The sequence below is a fragment of the Falco biarmicus genome, chromosome W, assembly GCF_023638135.1.
Source record: "Falco biarmicus isolate bFalBia1 chromosome W, bFalBia1.pri, whole genome shotgun sequence".
NCBI lineage: Eukaryota > Metazoa > Chordata > Aves > Falconiformes > Falconidae > Falco > Falco biarmicus.
The window spans coordinates 15,420,226-15,447,762 of NC_079310.1; the positions used below are offsets into that span (position 1 = coordinate 15,420,226).

Consider the following 27,537-nt stretch of genomic DNA (forward strand, 5'->3'; position numbering starts at 1 on the left):
CTGTCCTGGCGTTGTCCCCTCACAATTCTCCATGCCCTTCCAGCCCTCTGGCTGGCAGGGCCCAAGAAACCGAAAAGTCCTTGACTTAGTATAAACATCACCCAGCAACAACTAAAACCATCAGTGTGCTATCAACATTGTTCTCACACCAAATCCAAAACATCGCACTGCACCAGCTACTAAGAAGAAAATTAACTCTGTCCCAGCTGAAACCAGGACAGCTTCTGCTACAGCCAATGCACATTTTCTGTGACTTCAGATGACACAGCCAAGATCAGAGGTGTGGAACTGTCTCAATGGGCCTGCCAGGCAAGGGCTGACTAAACTGTATGAGTGGAAAAGTCCTGTGCCTTCTCCTGGCCAAGCTCACCCCTGAAACTCACCTGCACATGGAGCTATCAGCAATACCAGCACCTGAAGTAAACTGCCTCTGTATCAGGAGGCTGTTTATGAACTATTCTTTACTGCCTGCATAACACCTGGATCATTTTCACATTTCTTAAAGGTTAATCTCATTTCCCTCTATTAGTTGTTTTTAGTGAATGCTATTTGGCGTGGCAGTTAAAGAGCTCTGTCAGTGGATGGAAATTACAGTGGCCTTTAAAGCCAGAATTGAGAGGTGGGGGGGGGGGGGGGGGCACAGTGTGTGGAAGAAATAATCTTCAATGAAACTGTTGCAGGGGATGCTAAGTGATATCAAAGGAGTCTCCCCAGTGAGAGGAGAGATCTTTGGCTCAATGCGCTGAGTGGGATGGGTCTCCCCTGAGTTTGAAATGAGCTGAAATTGAGGGAAACAAAGCACCTGGGGGAGGCCAGATCAGAGCACAGGGCATTCCACATCTATGGGTAGCTTCTTGTTGGCTCTAGTAGGCGTTGCTTCCAGACAGGTGTGTGCTGATTATGGATTTCACTAAAAGAAGGTTCCTCTCTGGGTATGTTGGTTACAAATTTTATTGCAACAACTCCATTGTGTACTGACACTGCTGCCTGACATTTCAGGCTACACTGACTGGTCACAGTTTTCCTGTGCTCCCTCATTGCTCTGCACTTCTGTTTTAAAACCTGGGGTCAGGCTTGCAGGAAAGTCTTCCACTCAGAGGAAAGATGAGTTTTACTTGTGCTGGACATTTCAAAGGGGTTTGTTTTTCTTTTGCTTATTGCAACAGAGTTGTGAAAGATGCCTAGGAAGCTGAATCAGGGAATACATACAGACCTCCCCAAATGCTTGCACTCAAAAGGTACGATTGGCATCCCTCAGGCTCTGCTCTCCTGCTACGGCATCACCAGACTCTCCTGTCATGGGTGTAATATGCTATTGTGCATCAGGGAGAGTCTGCAATATCCAGCAGTGTTAGGGACATACTGAGCAGCAGTTCAGGAAATCGAGGGTCTGATCTGAAGCCTGTAAGGTTCCATGACACTCTTTTTCATTAACTTCAATAAGCTTCAGCTCTAACCCTGAATCCCCGATGTTTATTTCAAACACTGGTGTATTATCACTGGAATATCATGTTACTTTGCATACACACCTTAGGGTAATGGTCTGAATGAGTATGTGGATAAGTCAAGCCAGATCCTGCTAGGCAACATCCTGAAGTGGACCAATTAATTTCCTGGGTCATTTGTTGAGCTGGCCAAACCATTTCAAAGGAATAGTTATTTAGCTGACTGTATAAATTTGTAAAAGGCAAAGCGTTCCCCTGGAACAGGTCCATTTCAATGACATTTTTTGCCGTGGGACATATTTTTAAATTAATGCATCAAGTTCTCATTGCAGGAGATACAAACCTGTAATTTTAACAGAATCTTTTTGATTAATTTTGCTTCAAGTCTGTATTGTATTAAATCACTAAGAACGTAAGAGCTTCCATTTTGGGTTAAACTAAAGGCTTGTCTAATCCAGCATCCTCTGCTGTCTCATTCTCAGACCAATCTGTTTCATTCTTCTTGGAGCTAATTTATGACTTTTGTGTTCAACAACAGCCCATTGCAGAAACGTCTTTCCATTATTCATATAGTGCGTGAAAATGTACTCTCTTTTGTCTGGCAGGAAATTACCACCATTCTGCTTTATATATTTTATGTTTTGAGTTTATTAAGACAAAGTCTTTTTATTCCTCTGAGACAATACCCTGTAACATTTCACAACTGAAGATTTCCATTTCACGAGAACTTTGCCCTTTCCATTTCAAAGTGGAAGCACATTCTTTGAGACATTAGTCTTTCACATAGAAGAAAAATTCTGTTTTTCATCCAGTTTTAGTCATTTCATTATATTAGTGTAATTGAGGGTGACAGCAACAAAAATAATAATTTAAAAAAAAAAAACCTAACACAACAAAAAACCTACTTAGCCTAGAAAGAAATGGAGAGAATGAATTAAAGTTTCACAATAGCAGCTTCTTCCTCCCAGCTGGGCTAGGAGCATCACAAAACAGGTTAGAGGGATCAGTCACCCCAGCCTCATCACACTGGCACTATGTCATGCACCACCCTATCGTTTAAATGCCTACAAGGCAGCTGGTATCCCATATAGGGAAGGAGTCCAATTCTCACCTTCATTTTTATCTATAAAATCCCCAGACTGGGACTTCCACCCTGATAAAGTGGGACTGGCTTAAGCAAAGATACTCATCCTTTTTAGGTGATCTGCATTGTGGGGGGGAAGGAAAAGTTACTTTTTAGGTCTCCTTGCAATCAGTGGGATGTCTGAAGGATTAAATGGGTGCATCCCATTTAAGTTCAGATCTTGAACTAATCACCTGCAACTGGGCATATACACTGCATGCCCAGCTCTGCTGCTCACATCTATAGACAAATCCTTACAGGCCTTCAGCTCTTGCTCTGTAAAGCAGAGTGAAATTATATTTCTATTTCCAACCTCCTTATTTTTCTGCTTATATTTACAGGCAGGATTGTCTCTTTCCATGCTTACATACACAGCCTGGCATGCTCCACTTTTGATTTTAGCTGCAGATTCCAGGTACAAATGTCAAACAAATAATACACAAAACTTTTGTGTGAAATACAGCTTCATAACTAAAGTGAGCATTAAGCCCAGAGCTGTATGATATAGTAAAGGTGTTATTGAGACCTATGAGACATGCTTCTTGGATTTCTTTATTATTATTGTAGACTTTTGCCTCTTTTTTTTGTTTGTAGATTAAGGGATGGAGAGGAAGAAAGCCAGCAAATTTATAAAAGCAAGAGAGAAAGGAGTTGAGGCATTGTGTGCAGATCTTTAATGACATTCTTTATAATTTGAAAGTGGGGAGGGAAATGGGAGAGAAAAGGGGAATCAGTAAAAAAAAATAATGGCAAAAGTGGAATGTGGAGAGACGCGCGTGGATGAATTTTAATGCAATCAGAAAGCTGTAATAATGGTAATAAAGGAATACATTCAGACATCAAGAGAGGGAGAAGGGAACAGGGCCTGCAATGCCAGAATTTAAATTATACATAGGCATGTAATTCTCTTCCCCCCCTCCCTTCTTCAAATGAAGGAAATGGAATTTTTAAGCACAGCAAAAGAGGGACTAAAAATTGGCAGGTTTTCAGCCCTTTGTCTTTTTGTGAATCCCATTTAATCACCCTCTTCAATAATAAGGAGGCTGTGGCCTTGTGGGGCTGTCACAGACTTGGAGGAAAAGGGATGATATACAGAGCAAAAGAGAGATAACAGGTTAGGGCAATTCTGAGGAAGTATTTCTATTACCTCTACTGAAATCTTTAAAACAACCTGAAGTTTAATTCTATCTGAAATGCCGTCACAGTTCCTGCAAGAGAAAATATGTCCTTCTCACTCCCCTCCACCCCCTCCTGCCCGTGTCTTTGCTGTTCCAACAGTTCTCATGCTCAAGGCTGGGGTGCTACCACGGATTAATAATCTGGCCTTCTAGGCTTCTGGAAAGGGTTTCAAAGACCCAACATGTCACCAATGAGATGAGTTTACGAAGTGAAAATTATTTTCCTTACACACAAGCCTTGGCACCACTGACCCTGAAGAGTTTGTCAAGAGGCTTCTAAGCTTTGCTATGAATGAGCATGAAAACCAAACTGCCCTTCAGGCTCAGCCTCAGAGTGAAAAGGGGATGTTACACATAGGAATTAAGATGTGTCAAATTCCCCAAAACGAAAGGCTGTAAGAGTTGTATTCAAAGCTGAGCTGTCTCTGAAAGATGAATGTGTGATGTACTTCAGTGTTCGAGTTGTCACTTGATACTACAAGACAGTCTTCTCCACCTCCTTCTTCTTCGTGAAATCCATCAAGCTGGGCCAGGGAGTCATCTGCAGATTTTCAGGAAAAAGAAGCCCAAACAGTCATGGAAAATCCTGCAAAGTTTAGTTACAGCATAGCTGCATGCCTCCACACTTCAATGCTGGGTCTCATTAGGGGCTTTTCTCCCATGAACATTTCCAGGGGTGTTCCTGGGAAATGGGAACTGTAAGCACAGGCTGCTAATATTTAGAGAAGGAGGCATTTCATTATTGGAAGGCTGCTTTGAATTCAGATATTCTACCTATTGTGGAGGGATGGTGAAGAGAAACTGGGTGTTTGGGCTATACAGTGAATTTAGAGATCAGATTTTGACTGAGTCTTTTCCTAGAAAGCATCGCCTCATGAATCATTCTCAGAAATACTCCAGTTGGGTGTTTCAGATAATGAATAAACTTTGGAGAAATTATGATCTGCCAGGCACAAATCATGAAGAGTCTTTGAGCTTTGAATGACACAAGGTTTTAGACCGCAAGGGCTACTAATGAAGTGGGTTGTTGTGAATTGCTTTCCCAGCTCAATATCAAACATCATAAAACCTGTCATTTAAGATCTGCACAGGGAATAGCATCTCTTGGCAATGGACAGTTGTGACAGTGCTGTTCAGCAAATCAGAACTACTGATATTTGTCTTGCGGTTATAATATTCTCAGCTGTATAAGAATAGTCTGCTGTTAAGAGAATCATTTAGGCTATGTCTTCATGGCAGGGTTTGCTTGGCCTGTTGTCCAAGTTTTGTCTATAACCTGTTTTGTCTATAACCTGTTTTGTCTGCACAGAGGAAGGCTGAGTGCTTTCATCTGAACTGTGCAGATGAGGCTATAGGTTTAAGGTTGGATTTCACTTCAGTGCAGATAGGCAGCAGGTCTTGCCACAAGAGTACAGGCCAGATGAGCCCAGACAGTATTCATCCTCCTGGTCTGAACTTTCTTCTCCATCTCCTTCCATTTTTTGTCCTAGCTCTACACTTTAGCCATCCTGCTCATATGCCTGCTTTCCCAAACAATTTCTGGACATGGTTTAGCAGCTGGTGCAGACTGAGTACCTCTTCCAGTTGCATGTCAAGCAGGTATCCCTGCTAAAGGAGGATAAGACTGTAGTATGGATGAGGATCCCCAAAAGCAGAGAATACACCCAGATACATTTAATGTGAGTCTATGCAGGTGGAAGGAGGATTTGGTTTCTGTTGTTTGGAGGTAGGTAGTGGTAGCTTTCTGCTGTTTCCAGACTGAGCTGGGTTTTTGGTGGCTGTTGGTTTTTTCCCCTCATGTTCTAATTTTTGTAACACCTCCATTTTACAAGGTTCATGTATTTTCCAGCAAGGTACCACAGAGAAGATAAGTAGCTAATTTACAATTAACTACAACAGAATTTGTAATCACTTCCCCTGTGGAAAGAGCTGTAATCGTCATCATGGAGCTGTAGGACTGCTGTGAAAATGGCAATAGGATCACACAGCCCAGGCCCCAGGAAATGCCCTGCTTTTTGCCTATAGATCCACCTGATTAGCACAGCTGAGGGGAGCAGCAGGGCAGTCCAGCTTGCAAGGGGAGCCAGTTTGACCTTGCAGATTTGAGTTCAGAGGTCAATCCAAACTTTGATAATGTTCGGGGCATCTGCGGCTTACCCTTCTGCTCTATAGGTCCTCCTTTTTTCTTTGGCTTGAGGAAGATACCTTATCCATGATTTTATGAAAAAAAATTAATCCCAATTTATAGCTATTCTTCTCCACTGTGCCTTTGGCAGATTCCTGATCCCACTGCATGGACTTGGGGATGCTGATGGATGAAAAGCTGGACGTGCGCTTGCAGCCCAGAAAGCCAACCGTATCCTGGGCTGCATAAAAAGAAGCATGGCTAGAAGGTCCAGGGAGGTGATTCTGCCCCTCTACTCCACTCTGATGAGACCCCACCTGGAGTACCATGTTCATCTCTGGGGCCCTCAGTACAGGAAAGACATGGTACTGTTGCAGTGAGTCCAAAGGAGGGCCATGAAAATGTTCAGAGGGATGGAACACCTCCCCTATGAGGAAAGACTGAGAGAGTAGGGGTCGTTTAGCCTGGAGAAGAGAAGGCTCCAGGGGAGACCTTATTGCAGCCTTTCAATACTTAAAGGGGGCTTATAAGAAAGATGGGGACAGACTTTTTAGTAGGGCCTGTAGCAATAAGTTAAGGGGTAATGGTTTTAAACTAAAAGAAGGTAGATTCAGACTAGATATAAGGAAGATATTTTTTATGATGAGGGTGGTGAAACACTTGCACGGGTTGCCCAGAGAGGTGGTAGATGCCTCATCCCTGCAAACATTCAAGGCCAGGTTGGACAGAGCTCTGAGCAACCTGATCTATTTGAAGAGGTCCCTGCTCATTGCTGGGGAGTTGGACTAGATGACCTTTAAAGGTCCCTTCTAACCCAAAGCATTCTATCATACTATATGATTCTATGGTGGATACCGTCAGTGCTGCCTCCTCTCCCCTCTCTGCTGAGGACTGGTCAGGAGAGCAGGCAAGGAAGATCTGCTCTGCCTCTGGCATCCTGTCTGGTAGATGTGCCACTTGTTCCTATGCATTGGTATTTTCTTCATTCCAACACCTGCAGAGAAAATTTCTTTAGGCTGCTCATTTGTTCTGTCATGGTACCATGGAGATAAGCTTAAAGGCCTCCCTGGTGCCTGGACCGAGGCTGTGTGTGCAAGCAATGTTTGGGGAGGAGGGAAATAGCCACAGGGACAAATAATTATTAGCTATATAAATAATGTAATTAATTAACATCTGATTTCTGAAAAGAATCCATACAGCAACCTGGTCCTGATGCTTAGGAAGCCAAGGGCATTAAGTAACATCAGAGAGCTGCTCTGGTGAATACCATGTGCATACAGAAGATCCTCATTCCCATAAAGAAATACACAAATGACAGTTTTGTTCTTGCACAAAGAAGCATGTGCACTATCCATGTGTGATGCCCTGGCAATGAACTCAGGATGAAATAGAGAGGGTCATAGGCTTTTAGAATAAGAGGTTTCATGACTAGAAGGGACGATAGTGATCTTCTGGTTTGCCCTCCTGATTAGTCTGGGCCACAAATGTGGTAGATCTGTCCCACTTTATTTCCAAGGCCTTGGATGCAATGTTTTAGATGATAAAGCTGGTTTACTCTTTCCTGGTACAAGTATTCAACCTCTTTGTTTTGCATGAGGAATATGACAACACAAGTATATTTATATACTCTTATCTAAACGTACCCCCCCATACACACATAGATTACCAAGAGCTAGCTGGACAAACACAAACCTGTATCATGTCTCTCTGAGTACACCTAATTTCCCCCCAGTCCCTCCATAATTGCTGTGATTCTTGGTTTTGTTCTCTTGGAGGGTCAAACATCCTGCATCTCATTCTCCCTTCTGTCTCTTTAATTAGTGCTTGTCCTCCCCCTTGCTCTCATGTTGCCCCTTCCCATCTCTCACCACTTGGTTTGCAGTGCTCTATCATTTCACCTTTCATGCATGCTGCCTCCTTCATCCAGGCCTGTCTGACACCTCTGCCTTATCATAGAAACATAACATTTAAATACAAATATTAAAGGGAATAATTTAACCCCTATTTGCACTGGGGAAGGTGTGGAGGCTTCATATAAACACAGCTGGGGAGATTTATAATCACTGTATATTTACCTGACAGGTTACATTTCTTCACCACTGTGCCTTGCAGCCAGCTTTTCCTGATGGGAACAAGCCTCCACAGCTAGCAGAGCAGTCAAGAAGAGGGGAACCTGGTTTCATAGGGTTATTGGAAATGTCACCAAGGGGAAATCTCTGGGGACTCTGGTTTGCCATTGCTATGGCCTTTCTTTCCCTACCCAGCTTCCTGGGAGGAACAGGGAGTGCTGGCTCATGTTGTTGCTTGTAGTTTGCTTATAGCAAAATGTGGTAGACTTGGGATGAACTTAATTTTCAATATGATGGGAGTGCCTCAGATCACTCATGGTGAGAGCATTGTGGTGTACCAGCAAAAACCTCTTTGGCTCTTCTGGGCACCACAGAAGAGAAATATCCATCCATAGTTATTTCCATGGGCCAGGTAGGTATGATGGACTCAGACTGTGGGTAAATACTGATAATGGGGTGAACACTAATGAGGAAAAACAAAAATGTGGGGAGAAGAGATATACATGGACACTGCACAGCCCCCACGCTGTAGGGCAGTGTCACTTCTCAGACTGCTGCTGTTAAGGGATGCCTCTACAGTGAGGCTAGTGATCTTTCTTCACTAACATGAAATTTGGGATTGAGATAAAAATTGAAACTATCACTGTAGTGTGTGCAATAGAAAAAAGTTTGGACAGGTCCTTCCTGATAAATGCAAACTGAAGCAGCTCAGATGTGCATCAATACCTAACTCGTGGTCATGTATAGTGTTGAGGAAGCTGCATAGAATAGTTTTTTTATCATACGTGTCTTGACATGCTAAGTAAGCTCATTGTCTCAGTTTCCCTCATATGGAGGAGATAGAGGCTGCTCCTCATGGCTACCCACCTATGTTGTGGAAGACAGAATGGTACTGTGAGGTCCCACTGTCTCCCTTGGCCATAGGCTAGCTTAGTCTGGAGCACACGGTCATGCCCCCAGCTCATGTTGAGGGCATCCTAGATCACAGGTTCGTGCTCAGACTCTTTTTGGCATCTTCTGCCCCTGGACAATATTTCTATTCTCCTTGTCTGTGTGTTCACTTTGTCCTGGGGCCCAGGTCTTAGGGGGTCTGATCTGAAAGTTTTTTACCCCTCAGTCCTACAGTCTGAAATTAAGATAATTGACAGCATTGAGTTTGGCCATGGGGGACATGGAAGACAGAATCTGCCTTGTGCTCTGATATTCAGATGTGAGTCCTAAGTTGCATAGACTTGGGATGGTCCCTCGCTGAAAAAAGAGGAAGCATGGGACTCAGGAGCGTGGTACAGGTGGACCTTGGGTGGTAGGAGTGGACCCTACAGTATACAGATAGGCAGCGCTCAGGGACAGGTTGATACAAGGACTGCTCCAGGCTCATGTGCAGCCTAAAACTTGAGTTTCTGTAGGATATAGAGTGGCCTGAGAGATGGTACAGCAATGTACTGCCCTTCATTCTCATTTGAGGACACTAGAAATGTCTGGTGGGGAGCACCTGTGGTGTACACACGTGCTCAGATACATCCCACTGACACCAGCACATCCTCCCTTTATTTTATTCTGGCAGTCTCATGGCCTTGCTCGGACATATTTACAAAACATTTACAAGTAGTTACCCCAGTGCATGACATGTCAGCTTTTTTGTTTAGGACTTGGAAGAGCAGCGTATGGGGACACAGGGTGCAAGAGGCTCATATAAGCCCATTAGAGGATAAACTCATTAGCTAAGACCTTGAACATGATGAATGGTCCCAGCTGCTAGACCCTTCCCTCTCTCTTCCCACCTGAGATGTGTGAGGAGCATTATTAAAACATGCGGCTGAGCTCCCTGGCAGGGCTTAGACATGAAAGGTAAATGCAGCACTTTGTTATAAGAACCTCTCAGAGAAAAAAGCTTCTTAAACCAATTCATTTTTTTTATCAGCCAAGTGTGTGATTGTGTAGATTTCTGAGACAGCAGCTGTGACAAATGATTCCCCTGACAACCCAAGGCACTGTTTTTCAGGAGGGAGACAGGGTACTGTTTTAGCAACAGGACTGGAGGTGATGTCCAGGCAGCTCTGAGCTCTGGCAGGCCATGGGGAAGTCCTTTCATGCCACCTCCCCTGGGGCAGCTGGACCAGCAGTCCCTGGGAATGTGATCCTCACCCTTGGAAGAGCCTGTTTCTGGTAGTCTAATGGTCACCTTGCAGGCAGCTTGCCAAAGCACCACATCTTCTGCCAGCTGGATATGGGGACAGGTATTACCACTCCTAGTGTCCTGCAGAGATGCAGAAAAGGGGGTTAAAAAAAAAAATACAATATAAAAAAAAGTGGTTCCTAAAACACCTGGTTTTAGCTTTGCATAAACTAAATCAGACAAGGCAGTTGCAGGCCAGTTCCTCACTAGAGAGTTTTGCTGAGAGGGGAAGGATGTGTTTGGGGTTTTTTTAATGATACCTTTATACTAGCAAAAAGCCTGGTGAAAATACAGTTACACAGCTATAGGAGTGCTTTTGCTGATGCAGCTTATTTGAAACAGGGGAAACTATAAAGTACAATATAACAGACACTTCCTCTGTGCTGAAAGTATTTACTAGACACAAACTTTCTAGGCAAGGTCTTTTGCCAGTGGTGTTCCCAGTTCATTCCCACTGCTCTGCCCCGTTCCTAAAATATCTCCCATCTTCCAGGAAAGCTGGTCTCATTCTCTGGGTGGGTTTTCCTCCAATATCTGGACAACCATTGGAGTTTGGAATGGACTCTTTCTCCAAGGCTTTGTCTAATCCTAGACTGAAAGATGCCCCACAGAGCGCATGCTCAACTTCAGTAGCTTCCTCTCTAAGGCTTATACCTCACCTCTGAGAGTCTCTTTTGCAGGTCAGTTTGGCCATCAAGGAAACAAATCTTTCAGATGCCCAAAGCACCATCTCTTGAGGTGGGAACAACATATGTCATGTTAGTTAGGGCTTTGTGCATCACTGAAGCCTAAACTTTGTGTTGCCAGCAAATACCTCAAAAAGTCCCTTTGCTTAATCAATTTCAACATAAAGTAGGCATGTTTCTTGCTTTAACATGTCTATCAAAAGGCTATTCCTGTTTTTCTCCCCTATCAGAAATGCACATGTACCCTCCTCAACCTATTTTTCCTACCATTTCAGCAGTCTAACTGAAGGCAACATAACCTCATTTTCTGTGGGCAGTACATTTTCATTCATGTGAATAATTTGACTGCAGGATTGAAAGCTCCTAATATCCTCACTTGCTATCCATTGCATTAAAAATTTTCATCATCCAAGGCTATAAAGTAATTTGCAGGTGCATCTTGAAGAGGGGAATTTTGATCAAACACAGGTTGAAGCACAACAGGTTGCCTACACCAATGATTTCTTGGTGAACAAAAGTGGCATAAATCACCCACTTAGCTAGAAAAGGGTTTTTGCAAACCAGTGTTTTGTTCACCTTTAGGTTAACATGTGCATTAAAAATAAATAAATTTTAAAATAAAACTATTTATTTATTCAAATTAGTTACACCTGCTCTATAATTTACTCTGAAAAAACTCTTAGTTCACACATTTACATAGTGTTTAATGAATGATAAGACATTTATGAATCATATGCAAATGGACTGTTTATGTACACAATATAAGCTATGTAAATTTCTTTTTTTTCTTGGTCTAATATCTCTGAACATAAAGCTGATCTAGAGGCATTACTCAGTGCCCTCTGAGAACTTTCTACCATCTCAGCAATCATTAGTTTGGTCCGTTTTCACCAACATTTTCTGAAGGTGTTTTGTTCTGGACTGAAGATCTCTATACTTCGTATAAGTCCAAGTATAAATAGTTTTCCTCATTCAAAATACAATTATCACTAGTAGACCACATCTTGCTTTGACATGAAATACCACCTATTTGAGCTGTCTCAGATATTAGTAATCATATAAGTTATCATCATGCTTCAAAGAAACAAAATATGTTTCAAAAATTTTGGGCTTATTTAAAATGAACTTTAAAAATATATTATAAAACTCATCCAAACTTATAGGTATGAGCCTGCGAGTGGGTATGAATGACAAATCTCCATTTACAGGCTGTGGCTTCTGTTATATCCTGATTTAAAATTAGTTATGTTAAACATTTTTTCCCCTGCAACTTATTTAGTATTGTGAGAGCTACTAACTTGTTATTTTTCATTTTGACTTTATTTTTATATGCTACCTTTATGCACATTCCTCTTAGATCGCTGTTTGAGCAATGTTGTCATTTCAGTTACTGCAAGCTGACTACAAAAATTAATCAGAAAAAGTTTATTTGGAAGACCTTGGTGCCTAGATTTTGAGAAGCAGCTAAAGATTTTGTATATTTCTGGGGTTTTGGATGTTTTTGTTGTTTTTATTTAAATTGCCAAATTATTTTCAAGCACTCCTTGAAAGTCAGATGCTATTAAGGCTTTTCAAGCCAGCCACCTGAAATGACTAGCAGCTTCTGAACTGTGTCACCTCAATAAAATCGTTGTTTGTTTTGCATGTGACACTGAGCCATAATGGCTTTCACATCCCTCCTGAAATATGGTAAGCATCTCTTTATTTTGTTCCAGAAGACAGAAAACTCTTTGTGGGCATGCTCAATAAGCAGCAGTCAGAAGATGATGTGCGCAAGCTATTCGAGTCATTTGGCAACATTGAGGAGTGTACAATCCTTCGGGGACCTGATAGCAATAGCAAAGGTAAGGTGATAACTTGTGTCAAGCTAGACCCGGTCTCAGTGTATATATAATTTTCTAGTGTGACAAAGTCACTATGTAGCCACCAGGACAGCATCTCTTACATTAGGAGGGGTCACATTTGCCAAGGGAGCCCATTCTTTGCTGGTCACTGTGTGCTTGTACATGAGAAGAAAAAGCTGATTGTACTCAAAAACACATGCCCCCTAACAAGACGCATGCAAAAATGATGCTTAGTATTGTTTGCTCACAGGCAGAGCCTCCCCTCTGAACACATTCACTCAAGTTGTGCTCTCCTCACCCTGTCGAACAGACCAATTCATTCTTTAAACAAAGCCAAGGGTGCTACTTTACATCTTGACTCACTGGCTCCACCACCATCTCTGTGTATTTCTCACCCACCAGCCCCAGGTCTTCCCCTTCTTCACTTGATCTTTGCATAGACACACAGTGGTCAGTGATCATAATTGCAAGGGTACAAGTGCTGATTTTAAATATACTCTGCAGACATTTACCATTTGAAACATGGAAATGCTTCATTGCAAAACTAGGTGTCTTAGCCTCCTTCTGTCACTTTTTGGTATCACTTTTTACCTGGATCACTGGTGGCCAAAAAAGACTTCACACCAACATTATAGGGCATCTGTATAAGTCAAAGCTCATCCTTCAATGATGAATTATCAATGGCTGAAAATAAACTGTGGTCACCTTCCTTCAATTTTATGACTAATTTCATGACAACCAAAGACAGGGGCTGCCGCTCTGGAAAGTGGTAGGCTAGGTTTGCCTAGAAGAGCTCCAACCATCATAATTGTAGACAGTTAAGCACTCCATTCACTGAACAAATTAGTAAATTGGGGAAAAGCAAAAAACCCTGTGTCTGCCTCCACTGGGAATTGTATAGAACAAAATGTAATGACAAAGGAATTAAACAGAGTAAGAATAAAGGCAATAATGTCTGAGATTGGTAAGAAACAGGTTCCAAAGGAGATCCAGCCCAAAGACTTGTAATCATACTTGTTCTTTTTTTTTTCTTAAACAATTTCATCATAAGTCTGAATCTGAGTGGCAGCTCCATATTGCTAACCAGTTTAATTATCAGTGCTAGCAGGCTGCAGTCTCAGGCTTGCATTTCACTGAGCTGTTCAGGATCAATATTGAGCCTTAACAGAATTAATATTACCAGTTTCTATTCTCTGATGCTATTTACTGAGAATGTGAAGCTCCTAATTTACACACACACAGTTACATACATGCACACAGAGTGGTTAATCCAACAGAAAACTTAAAGGTAGTGCCTGTATCTTAGGACAGTCAGGAGAGCCAAAACTCCCACAGAGTTATTCCCAGTCTGTAATGTTTTCCATCTGCTAAAAAACAATGTGACACATTGCTTGTGAGCTACTTATTTTTGGTAAAACCCATAAATCTAAATTGAGATTTATGCAGATTGTCTAAGTGCCAGATAACAATCAGATCCCATAGACTTCAGTCCTACCCAAGCCATTACATGAAGACCCACCAGGCATCTCTGTGGTGAACCTCTAAGTTCTCCATGTACCTCAATGCAAGCACTGCTTTCAGAAGGCAGGTCCCAGCTTCCCACCTGAACACCATTACAGTCCAGTCACAGCCTGAACCTTGCCTGAAGCCATGGATGACATCCTGAGCCATGACACATACACTTCACAGCACTGCAGAAATAGCTCCTGCATGAACCACTCAGGGGCAGCAGTATGGCTGGAGCATGCAACCAGGTGGCAGAAGAGCTGGGACTGAAGCATTTCTCTTCCTGAAGGGGAATGCAGAGACTGGCTCTCCTGGGAGAGGAAGGAGCCTTCCTGCACCTCTCCAGGTAAAGCTCACCAGTGTGCGGCCAGGACTCCTCAGCAAGAGTCCTCAGGTGAGAAAGCCGAAGTGCATCCATTTCAGCAAGCCAGCATGACCCACAGGGTCTGCACTTCTGCTTTCTGGTCAGCCTTTATATTTTTTATTTCCATTCAGCAGTTTTCTACTTCAGTAACTCAGAAAGTAAAGATTTCCCACAGCACCAGAAGTTCCACAAGAGGAGTCTTTAATACCCTTTGCAATTATAACCCTGATTCTGCAGTCTCCTCTAAACTGACAACACAGTCAGAACAGCCCTTTCAGCTCTATAATTTCAAAATAAGGAAAGAAAAATATTTGAGCACATGCATGCTTCTCTCTGTGTGTCAAAATCCATTCAAACTCCAGATCTGCTCCTGTCAAAGGGATATCATTGTTCTGAGGAGGGTGGTATGACTCATCCCCTCAGCTAATGAGGTCTTAGAGTCCGTTCTGGTAAAAATGGGGGCAAAGAAGATTACATTCACATTTGATATTGTGTACAGCAGCCATCTAATTGAACACACAAACAAAAGGGCTAAAATGCTGGGATCTCTGCTATTGTCTTGCTACCATACACCAGTGAAAGCTAAGTTTTCACTTGCCCTGCTACCTCAAAACCTACTGGAAGCAGTATTAGGGATCCCATTAGCATCTTGGGCATTAAACAAGATAAATACCTGCTGCTCCCTTCATTCCCACCTTTATCCAGCTCCACTGATCAATCAGGTTCCTCAGCACAGGGTTGGATTTCACCTGAAAAGTGAAGCCTTCAACATGACAGCATCACTGCAGGCAAAAATCCTGCTCTAAATGCAATGGGTGACTGGAGGTGGAAAGCATTTGTATATTTCCCAATCAGCATCTTCTTTTTTGAGGAAAAAAGTACAAAAGAATCTCTGCAAATAATTAAACACCCTAATTCTGGATTATCTCTGATTAATGAAGAGTAAGGCACAGTATCTCAGAAGCCCAGGAATGCTGGGCTGTGATTATGTCATAAATGATCCTTATTGTTTCCAGCTGAAGTTTATCTATCCCATTTTTCTCATCATCTCCTCTCAGCTCCTTACAAATTGTTGTGCTTTTCTTGAAATACAGTTTGAGCATGGTGGTGAGGGGGTAATACAAAATGAAAAGCTTTTAGCTGTAAGCTAATTTCATATCTGTATGTTATTTTTAGAAGGGGCTATCACTGCTTTTTTTTCACTCTCACTTCTGTCAACTTGCAGTTATGATTTTGGGGACCTTTGAAGCTCATTCTTCTGTGGTGACGCAAGTCGAGGCGGACTGAAAAACACTATGTCTACATGGCTGGGTTTGGGCAAAATGGCCTTTATTGTTTATACAAATTGCTTATATATCTTAGACAGTACATGTGTCAGACCCTGATAGGTTTTCTGTCTTCTTCTTCTTGCTTGCTATTTGCTGTTGCTGTAGGTGCCTGTATGCTGCGGTTCTAAGTTCCGGTTCTTCACATCCTGTTTACATACCTGACAATTTGTGGCTGTCTTAAAGGTACACGGCTAAGTCTTTGAAGTCAACTAACTTGTCTGCAGACCTGCTGCAGACCCCAACATTCTTCTAGTTTGCAAGTAGGATGTTCTAATGCTGCACTTTGCACTGTATAGTTCCATAAGGGTGCATGGACCTTCTAAAGATGCTGCAGAGGGAATAAAGGAGAGCTGTCCCATTGTCGGGACTACTGTTCCCTGCACAGATCTGCACCACTTCAGGGAAACAGCTAGGGCTTTGCAAATTGATTAAAACCTCAAAAGTCTTTGATAGTAATAAAAGGGCATGGAAGCCAGAACTTCTCAGACTTCTTCCAATCTGTTCCAATAGCTATCTTAGCATATGGAAATTACTCTTCCTCTCTCTGAGTCAGTTTGCTTGTAGATAAGAGTGTTAGCAATACTTTCCTCCACTCTAGTGCTTTGACATGGTGATTGTTTCTGCACTCTAGCATGTATTCATAAATGTACATTTCTGCCCTAAAATCTTATATGAATTCAGTGTAAGATTCCTCACATGGCAATGCAGGATGGAGAAGCACTCCCTATGTTTCCCTAATATCCAGAGAACATCTGTACTGGCACTGCCTCTGCAGCTATGAAAGACCAAGATTCAAATTTTGGTGATCACTATCATCATGTGCAGATCTCTCCCACCCCTGATTCTTCATCAGAATCTATCTCATGCTTTGTCAGACAAAAGCTTCTTGGAGCCAAGACAAGCTCTGAGTAGCCTATCATGGAGCTCTATCAGACAGTGATATGATACATTGTGTGTCTGGAGTAACCTGAATGCATTCTGTAGAGCTGTCCTGTGGTGGTTTGTAACAAGTACATGCAGCTTTGTGATAACTTTTACACAGTTCCTTACTGTTTCTTGTAACAGCAGAGAGGAGCATTCAGCATAACTCCAATACAAACAAAAGGAAATTAATTTTCACCCAATAAATTGTAAAATTGTGCAACACTGCCATGGGAAGCTGTGGAGGTCAAAGTATAAGTGAATTCAAAATGTACTTGCTAACTTTGGGTCCATCAAGGCCCATTACAAGCAGTATGGGGATTCTGAATGCAGCTTTGCCTGAAGAGGTCCTCAGGCTGCTGATGACTGGAGTTTGGGAAGGAATAACCAGGAGCAGATTTGCTTGTTATACTTTCTCCACAACCATCTTTATTGGCCAGTTCTAAGGACAGGATACTCAGCTATACACATTTTCATTACACTTATGCAAACTTTCTTATGTTCTTCTTTTTCCTCTTCCAGGATGTGCATTTGTGAAATACTCTTCACATGCGGAGGCCCAAGCAGCCATCAATGCCTTGCATGGCAGCCAGACAATGCCGGTGAGTAGCTCTGTAACATGGGCAAGTGAGGATTGGTCTGGCCTTTGCTGCCCTGTGGCCTGATTGAGGAAGAAGGATGATTTATCTATTCTCTGCAACTCATCTTCTGGGAAGGATGGCTAATAGGACCTTGGGTGTGCTTAACTCCTCAGTGGAAAGGCCAGGATGGCACTGTCATTTCACATATGCACAGAACCCCAAGGGGTGCTGTGTTCTATGACAAGCAGTTTTGATGACCTGAAAAAAAGACAAATGGTTCACAGATGCCAAAAACATTGGGTCAGACTCACCATGAGTGTAACTTTTCAAGTTTCAAGGGGATGAATCAAGTAGAAACTTGTCTCTAAGGGCTTCTTTGTTTTCCCTCCCCAAAGAGTCCCTGCCTCTAGGTGAAGGATAAAGAACTTTTTGCCAGCATTCAACAGAGAAGCATGTTCATGTGATGGCACTAGAAGCTAGAGAAAAAACACACAGTGATGGATGCCTCTCACTGCTACTACATAAGTGCCTACATAGGCATAAATGTGGTCCCCTACATCCAACATTTGAAAGACAGTCAGACCAACTACTGAATCTTCAAGGAAACATTTGAGGGATTGTTCCACTTGGAAAAATATGTAGTAATATGGGTTTTCAAGCCTGATAGTTCAGGAAAGTAGAAATGGAAAGGTATTTTCTCTGCAAAAAGATATTTGTACACCATCACACAGACCTAGAGGAATCTAAGGCATTCCACTGTTCAGCAAGGAAAAACAATCTGGTCCAACATGTTTTGGTTTATTATAATAGTATATTATTTTTATTACTAATTATTCACAGTGTGAATCATGAAAGGCTAAAAAGCATCCGGACAACTTGGAAAGGATGCAGGAAAGCTCAAAAAAATATTAAATATTCAAGAGTGTAAAATCTTTTCACTAAGAGACACTAATCTAAACTCATTAATTTATGCAAATAAGTTTTAAGTGGGCCTGGTAGATTGTCTCTAGGTCTTTGCAGGGATGAAAATGGAAAATTCTTTATGGGGAAAAATTTCTAAAAGTAGCAAATCATCAAGATCTCATTTTTTTGGAACACCATCTTACACAAATCAGATTAAAAATAGTACATGCTTACCAGTGACACTACTGAAAAAAATCTCCTTACTGGGGTGTGTGTGTCTGCATTTCGATTAATTTAAGTATTCTAATACTTTTAGGACACTCTTCCTAAAATATTCCTTCTAACAAAACCAGATGCTGGGCTTGATGCTGACATCCAATAGTAAAATATTACAGGCATCTTTCCTGAGACATGTCAAAGAGGTACTTTCAATTACTTTCTTTCAAACTTTAACACAAAGTGATAATGTGTATAAAATGACATCAGGAATTGCAGTTCCACAGGGTGTGGTACCACAAAAAAAGGTGTAATAAAAAATCAGTTCCTGTCCCAAAAAGCTTGGAAATTTAGGGGACAGAGGTGAGAAGAAGATGGTAGAAAACACACAAAATCCAAGTAGAGTTGAAGAGTTTATCTAAATCTACTATACCCAAAATATCCTTATCCTTCCCCAGCCCTTATCCTTCCTATTTTCAGCACACTTTAGATAAAAAATACTCATCTCTTGACTACTTGGGAGCATCCTCCTGACATCAACTGATGTGCAAAACAATAAAGAATTTGGCCACTTCATCAGGTTAGGGATCATTTTTCCTGTTGACTTATTTGACTCAAATACCTGTTCTAGATATGTTCTTGAATAACCAAATCTGGGCATCTGAAAAAGCATCACAATTTAACCCTTACTAGATGTACATCCCAGATTCACACTCAAATTTCTGTGTCTTGACAAGTTTCCATGAACTGTCTGAACCTCAGCAGCACTGTGTGTACCTACTCATATTTCACAGGAAAAGAAAGTAGAAAATTATGAATTTCATCCTCTTCATTATAACCTAAGATATATGGTGTTGCCTTGTATCTCCCATGAGCTATGAGCAGTCAGATGGGCAGTTATCGTGGCTCAGCAGACTACTGAGGACCTGTTGAGTGACTGCCACTTGATCAAGACATGGAGCAGATGATGTTTTTCCCAACAGGGCCTCAAAATGTTTAAGGCACTTTGAATGAGATGGGCCAAACCCTGCAAGTGATCTCTGTTCCCATTGTCATTTTCATGGTGCTTCAGGGTGAGCATCTTCTTTCAGGGCTTGGATGGTCAACAGAGAAATGCAGCCACCTCATGGTGAGATGGAGATGTAGCCCTTGTCATTGGAAAGGAGGGGTGTATTGCTGCCATCTTCCTTCAGTCCTCCTGCCATTTCTCTTACCATTAGGACTGGCCTCGTTTTCCAGTTGCAGTGTGAACCCACAGTTGTTCCTGTGGTTCAGCCAAATTAAACGTCTCTTGCTGTGTACTCATGTGCTACCAACGGGGCCATCATCATACTTGTACAGTCTCGAGCTGTTCTTTCCTGCGGCAGACTCCTGTTTCTCCACAGCTGTCAGGATTATTGCTCTACTGTTACTTCCTGTTCACACAACATATGTTGTCTAATAGTTTCAAAAGAAAACTTTCATTTTGGAAAGTTTGTGGGGTTTTTGTGGGTTTTTTTCATTATTATTTTATTAACCTTTCCTTGGACAGGTGCCTGACTGCCATCTGTCACAAGCTCACTTCTCTATGCAAGGCACTTGTTTCTCCTAAGGGCCCACCAAACAGGTCTAAAGCTTTCCAATTGTCACACAATCAATTGTTTGAGAAATAACTTCCCCAAAATCCCTTACTTTTGTGCAGCCTCAAAGTTCCTTCTGTATATATACCTGCCAAGAGAGCTTTTTGGGGTCATTTAAAATCATATTGCCTAACAACTCATCAGCTTTAGGATAGTGTTTTATTTGACCTCCATGTCTTCCTTTTATGTTAGATCATAATTTTAATGTACTTTTGCATGTATTTATAATGTATTTTAAACAATTATATGCCCTGTATCTTCAGCTTTGGTTATTCTACAATCTGCTGTCTCTCTCTTCCCCACTCATATGGGGGCATAAACAGGTCTTTCCCTTGATTCTTTTCCCTTCCTCAGCCAAGCCTTGTCCCTAGAAGCCTTATCGACCAACACAAATTCAGCTACTATTTCTATAGTGACAGCTTGCAGATCTAACTTCTCTACTGCAGGACTGAGTCCTGTCCAAACTAAAATTTTGACTTGTCTTTCTAGGATCTCCTAGTGGATGTCTAGCTGTCAGATCAAGCTTAATATGTATAAAACAGAGCTTTGAACCTTTCCTCCCAAATTCTTTCTCCTGTCTCTTCTGCCTCCATTCTCAGTCACTGTGGACAACATTATCATCCTGCCTGTCAGTCATGCTCCTACTTAGTCATCATCTTCAGCTTTGTTTTCTCCTTCTCTCCATGTCTTCATATCCAGGAGACAGCCAAATGTTGAAGAGTTGTTCTACACAATGCATCTATGACGCAGCCCTGTCCATACCCTACACAGAATACACTCTCCTCCACGCTTCATCACGCATATCTAAACTGCAGCAGTGTTTATCCTACCCAGAAAGTACACAGGGTTAAACACTATACTACTGTTGCACCTTTTTCACCATCTTGCCCACTGTGGCACCTCAGAATTTCTTTTATTATAAATTAATTCCTGGAAGGGGTAACCCAGTACTGTTATCTACGTTTTCTGCATAGAGGTGAGAAGAATGAAGAGTGTGATTAATTTAATTTGGTTTTTATGGTCTAAAAGTTTGTAATCTATTCTAAACATCTTATAGGATTACTACAGAAAGGAGGGGGAGAGAGATTTCTAGAGATTTGTGCATTCTTCCCTTTATTTATCTGTGCTAGGATAAACCACCTTCTGGGCATGCCTGTCCCTTTCATTAATTATAAAGGAGATCTCCATAACAGCATTAGACTGAATACCTGAGGTGGGACTCGTCTCACCTAACTTGAGACATCCAGAAGCTAAGGAACTATATCTGAAGTTGTTATCTAAACACTTGTTATCTAAGTTTCTATTATAATCAATATAGAGAAAGAGATACCTTTGGAGGAATTTTATTTTACAGAAATAGATTTTGAAACCTGTCAAACCAAAACACAAATAGTAGTGTGCTTTTCAGCTCATTTTATTTTATTCTGTGGAATACTTGGTTTTGTGAAAAGAAAGGAAAATGTGAGTCTTCAATAAAAGCACTGAACAGATGTCTGTCTTTAAGAGAAAGATTCTAATTAATTGAACTTAAAAAAAAAAGTCCTGAAACCCAAAACTTTGTTAACTTGGGGCTTTCGTTTCAACATTTTTCTGTGCAGCTCTTATCAATGCAAATGACAGAAAAAAACCCTTCAAATCTCTGCCTATATCAAATTATGTAATTATTGTTCAGTGTTGTTAGGCGACAGATTAACTGGTGTACTTTTTTTTTTTTATTACTCAAGATTAGTTTAACTGGTTTACTTATTTTTTTTATTACTCAAGAAAATAGGAATGACACAACACCCTGAACAAGGCTGACTTTCAGTTTCCACCTACCATGTTCCTTGGAAGTCCACCCATGGCACCAAAATTCCCAACAAACACAATTAATAGTCAGATGAAGACATTCTTTTCTTGCCTTATACAATGTATTATCTACCCTCTCATGTGGTAAAAGATTGTGATTAAGCTACAGGAATTTTTCATCTATTTAGTTTACCAAGTGAGAGTGACTTAAATATGAGATTATTAAAAATTGCCTTGAGAAACACATCTATCATGTGCAGTGGCCCTCTTTCAAACTCATGGCAAATGGGGCACCAGTTCCTATCTTGCTGGCATTGGATGGTCAGGCACCCCATCAAAGAAACCAACCCTGGCTTGCGTTTATGACTGCTATTATTATTGCTGTGCATGCCTACAGTGCATTTATGACTTTGGAAAGCACTGTTAATTTGCCTTCAGATGCAGTCCCATTATGGAAACTGGCTGAGCAGCTGAGCTCACCCCCATCAACACAGCAGACGAATATTTAGGTGATTAGGGATGAAAAGGAAAGTAGTGAGAGTCTGCAGAAGGAGCTCTGAGCAAGTGCAGGAGAGAAGGAAAATAGGCCTTTGTGGGCATGATGAAGTTGTAGCCCAGACACCTCACTTGCAGAATGGTGGGGAAGCAGCTATTATTATGCATGCATGATGGCACCAAAGCACTGAGCTGGTAAAAACTCCAGTGAGCAGGGTGGGGGCACAATGCTGTAGATAGCTGAGATATTTTTAACGATTATTTTGATATAAACAGCTCTGAACTTGAGGAGCTCCATGTAAATGGGAAGCAATGGGGCTTGTAATTAGATTTGTGTACAACACTTTCATAAATTGCTGGGAAACATCAAAGCCATGATAGAAGGCTGTGGTGCACTTTATTTTCTTCTTCTCTTCTTCTGTTAATTGAATGGTTGATGTGTGGATAGGAAATGTTGGCTTCATGGAGTACTATTTACAGACCTGCTGACAGCTGCACTGTGAAAATTAACAGGAACAGAGCAACCTCTGTCACAGCTCTTCCCATGAGGGACTTGCTTCAAATTGGATCATTTCTTTTGTAGGAGAAAATTTCCTTGTTTCTCCTCCCTTCTTCACAAACACACACACATGACTAGCTGTACAGTCCCCTTCTCCCTTCAGGTTCATGGCAGACTGTAGTGCTCGGAAGGAGGGTTTGTCATTTCTACAAAGTTGGGGGAGGTCAACTGGAGTTCTAAACTTGCATGTATTCTACTTCCAGCAAGGCACATCTTCAGGAAGTCAAATCTGTGAACTGGATGTGTGGAGCCACAGCTTCACGTTTGCAGGTCTTATGTCAACAGGAACATGCTCTTCACCCTCTTAGAAACTACCAGATTTCATCTCAGACTACTACTGTTGGAAATGTGGTTATTGTTGGTCTTACATAGAATTGCTGTGTGCTAAGCACCATACAAACCTCATACAGGAAATTTCCCACAGTCCGCAGCTTATCAACTAAAGGCCAGGGTTGAGCTGGCTGAATTACATCAAAGTGTTGGTCAAGGTATAAAACTTTCGGGTCATCTGTAATCTTATCATCTACACTTCTCTTAGAGTTGGTGGAGAGAGACTAGACTGTCAGAGACATCTGTCTGTCTTAAGTAATTGATGGTTTAAAATAGATACCCAAAATGGCTGCAATTAGGTCATCTGCATGTCCCTGTAAGGGACAAGACACAAAAGATAAGCAGAAGAAGCAACAATACAGTGTCTGGGAATTAACTGGTCTTATACACAATCAGTATATTTAGCCAGTTCATAGCCAAAGTCACAGCAATTCTTGTTCCTGCTCCCAGTAAAGTAGTAACCAGTGAATATTTGAGCATCTATATCTTAATATTTACTTAAATCTGGAAAACATAGAATTAAGAAGATCAAACCTGAAGCCATCAGTCCACCACCTCACTTCCCAAGGATGTCTTCAAAATATCCAGGTAACATAAACAGAACCTTAGCCAAACCCATAATACAAATACATAACAATTAAACAGACCGTGATTCAGAGTATCAATTAACCAAGAAAATTTACTCTCATTTAGATTCCAGCATGGGCCTAAGTCCTCAGTTAATAAAAGCTGCTATGTCAGTAGAGACATAGAGAGTTGCTGACCCCCTCAGGCTGTCAGGGTAAATAGGAAATGGGAAAGTCACTAGACTTTAGTTTTACATGAACACAGAAACATAAAGGGGAGAATTTTTCAAAGGTAATTCCAGGTGAAAGTTGATGAGAATCCAGCATCTAAGTGCCCTTCATGCCTTGCAGCTGAATTTGCCCTAAAGTTACTTGGCCAAAGTCACAAAGTCTAGGGCCAAGTGGGATACCATCAGTGTAAGGCAATCTGCTCAAATTAATGCAGAAAGCTGAGGCCTCATTTTACACTGTTGGAGAAGCTGATGGAAGAGAATGGCAATACAAATTCATACCAATTTTTTTTTCTCATCACTTGAGTTTCTGCTTTTTAAAAAACATGTACTCCATGAAATGTCTGTATAACACACAGACTGGTTTTTTTTAATTCAGAGCAAGACACAGCACACTCATTCCCTCTGTTAAGAAATAATAATATATTAGGAACCCATTCATAACTCACCAGAAGCAGGCCTGGCCCTCCTTCCAGTAATGAAGGACTTTTCTATGCTACCTAAACACCAGTTATAAAGTCATGTGTTGTTCTTTGGGATGAAAGAAGCAATGGATGTGTAATACCTAAATGTTACTTTGCAGTCGTTTCTTCCATCAAAAATCCAATGGCCCTTGATAGTTCCCCTTGCTTTCCTTTGGGCAGCAAGTTCTGTCTGAAGGGGGACTAAGGTTCATAGACCATCCCACCCCACTGCTACCACAAAGACAGGTGATTCTACAACCTTTTGGGCCAGCACTGTTCCAGTGTTGCCATAATTTCCCTTAATTCTTTCTAAAAAAAAAAAATAATAAATATCATAGGACCATGTTCCCTGCCTCCTGCCTTGTTCCATAAATGAACTAATAAATCACATGTTTCTGGATCCCAGAATAGAAATCCAGGCAGCCCGGCTGCTTGACAGGGGGTATGAATCACTGGCACCAAAACCAGCCTTTACTTCTCTAGTCACATCTCCATAGCCATGCAGGCATTTGGTAGAAAAGTGAAGAGACCCATGAAATGTGACAAGCTTCACTTGCCATCTTCCATGGGCTTCCTTGGTCCTTCTAAACCACAGCATTCATTGTCTCCAAATGGGATAAGAGGGATAACTGCTTATGATATGCACAGTTTTGCTCTAGATAAAAGGATTTAATTGGCACCATAATGGTACTTTATGTGTCCAAGGGGAGTTGGGAACAAAATCAACAGCCCTGGAGGCGACTGAGAGAAAGCGAGAGTGGGACTGTGCTGCTGCCAAGCGTTGCCCATGTCTTGTCACTGGCAGCAGCCCCTGCAAGGCTCACTGCCCACAAGACTTGCCTCAGCTAGATGAGATTAGGACCTGGGGACTCATAATTTGCAAGCCTTGTCCTTTCCAGGGCATCAGAGACATTGATAAGCCTCCAGCTGAGGAGGTGTAAAATGCTCCCTGCTTGGCAGGGGTGTTCCCAGCCTACTGGAGGGAGCTCCACCGGGCATCCCCACCTTCTTCTAATAAGGATTATTAGATTATAAGATTATTATCCCCTTCCCACTGCAGAGGGGAATGAAGATGTCAATGTTAGGTCTTTACCTCTGCTTGCTTTGGAGAGGTTTCTTTCTTCTCTCTTTCCCTTCCTCTTTGCTTCAAACCTCATTTACATCAGTGGGACTGTCCCATTGATTTAAGTGGGCTCTGGATCAACCTTAACTCACTCTGGATGCTTCTGCTTGTTTACTTTTAATCCACTACTTCCCAGCCCTGCTCAGGTGTGTGGTCTAGACTGATAACACATTCTTGTAAGGAAACCAGAAAGACCTTAGTAATTGGTAGATTGCCATCCCTATCCAAGACATAGCTGGCATTAAGTGATACAGTAGATAGTACCCAAATGGTTTTGCAAAGGTCAAAATGAATTTTTAAAAGGCAAACCCAATAACTTTCAGATAAGACCCTTAATTGAAGTCCACACAAATTCACAAATATGAAGCATCCTACTAGACACCAATGACTTTGCCTTAGACATCCCCTGGCAAGTGAAATCAGGTAGAGGAATATGCTTGACTTCCCGTCCCAAAGGTCTGCATGGTACTCACAGGAAGAGTGGTTGTGAAGTTTCACCCAGCACCAAGGAGACACATCCTGGTGGAGTGGAATGCAGTATGAGCAGATCCTTCAGCATAAACCAACTTCTTGTTCCACCAAAACCAGCAGAGCTTCACTGAGTTTACACCATCTTATAGTTTCAGTTGACCACCTGTCTCACAATACTGAAGCATAGGTGATAGCTCCCTGAAAGCAGAATTATTTATCAATTAATGACCCTGAAATTGTAAAGTGCTTGGAGATCTTCAGTTTAAATATGCTGTAAAAATGCAAATACTTCTTACTATCCTAGTCAAGCAAAATCCTTCACACCATGATAGCCTAGAGTTATGCAGCATGACACTGATCTGGGATGCTCAGTCATGTGCAGCATGTTTGCAACTCAGTGCCACTGAAATGTTCCTTTATGTCACATGCACAGCTGAAATTTATCTCCCCAGCTTACCAGCCCTTCCTCAACATCTCTTTCTTTCCAAGTCTTCTTAGGCTGTTCATGTCCTCGTCTTGAACTGCCAAGGAAGAGTGGAACTCATGTGAGCAGAGTCACAAAGCTTCAGGGGCTCCATACCTGGTTGCGATGCTGCCTTGCTGTCACAATAGACAATTCACTTTATGGCTCTGGAATTATTCTACTTCTCTTATTTACATCCTTGCCTAGGATGAAGGAGAGATCATTCATTCAGATACTAGCTTTCATGGGGTTCTATGCTGCAGCTACCAAACATTTTCTTAATACTAATAATACTTTATAAAAAAAAAAATATGGCAAGTCATTATTTGTTGCTGTGAGAACATTTTCAGGGAAAATATATTTGTAGTAAATACAGAATTAAACATACCTTATCTTCCAAACCGTGTCACTCTTGTTGGGAAAGGGAAACCTGTAACATTTTCTTTTGAATTCTAGATTTAAAATTTTTTTTCCAAATACACAAAAAAGAATAATTTATTGCTTTCATATTCCTAAATAGCAGGTAGGAATTTCCAGTCTGCTTATATAACAGCACTTTACACTTCATAATGCATTAAGTATGGCTAATGATTCTGTGAGGACTTTTGTCATCCATAGACTGAGCTGAAAAACACAGAGCTGCTTGAAGATCTCTGCTTTGAAGTTTTGTTTTTTTGGATGTCTGGCTTTGATTGGAGGGGCATACTAATACCTGGGTTATGTATCAAGTTCTTTCTAATTAGAATTGGGTATGGTGCCACCAGGAGTCAATGATTCTGTTGCCCTGTGGAAAGCAGTAACTTTAGCTCAGAGACACCTGCTAAGTAAAACATAAATCAAGCTTCCACTCCAAATAAATTACAGCCCTGGAGACCTGTGAAGGGAAGTACCTGCAGCAACTCTCTCTGCTTAGACACTGTGTGAAGAATCCCCTCTACCGAGGGAGCAGCATTATCAAAGGCTC

General features: G+C 41.6%; 1 protein-coding gene across 11 annotated transcripts in view; it reads left to right on the forward strand.

The window, feature by feature from the left end:
- Nucleotides 1-27,537, forward strand: part of LOC130141979 (CUGBP Elav-like family member 4) — a 348,538-nt gene that overhangs the window by 163,768 nt on the left and 157,233 nt on the right. For 9 of the 11 annotated variants that reach the window (XM_056323351.1, XM_056323354.1, XM_056323359.1 and 6 more), the window contains 2 exons: nucleotides 12,521-12,646; nucleotides 17,288-17,367. In XM_056323351.1, coding sequence (XP_056179326.1) covers nucleotides 12,521-12,646; nucleotides 17,288-17,367 — 206 coding nt within the window. Of the gene's footprint in view, nucleotides 1-12,517; nucleotides 12,647-17,287; nucleotides 17,368-27,537 lie in introns of all 11 variants that reach the window. The other 2 variants (XM_056323349.1, XM_056323356.1) reach the window with 1 other exon arrangement.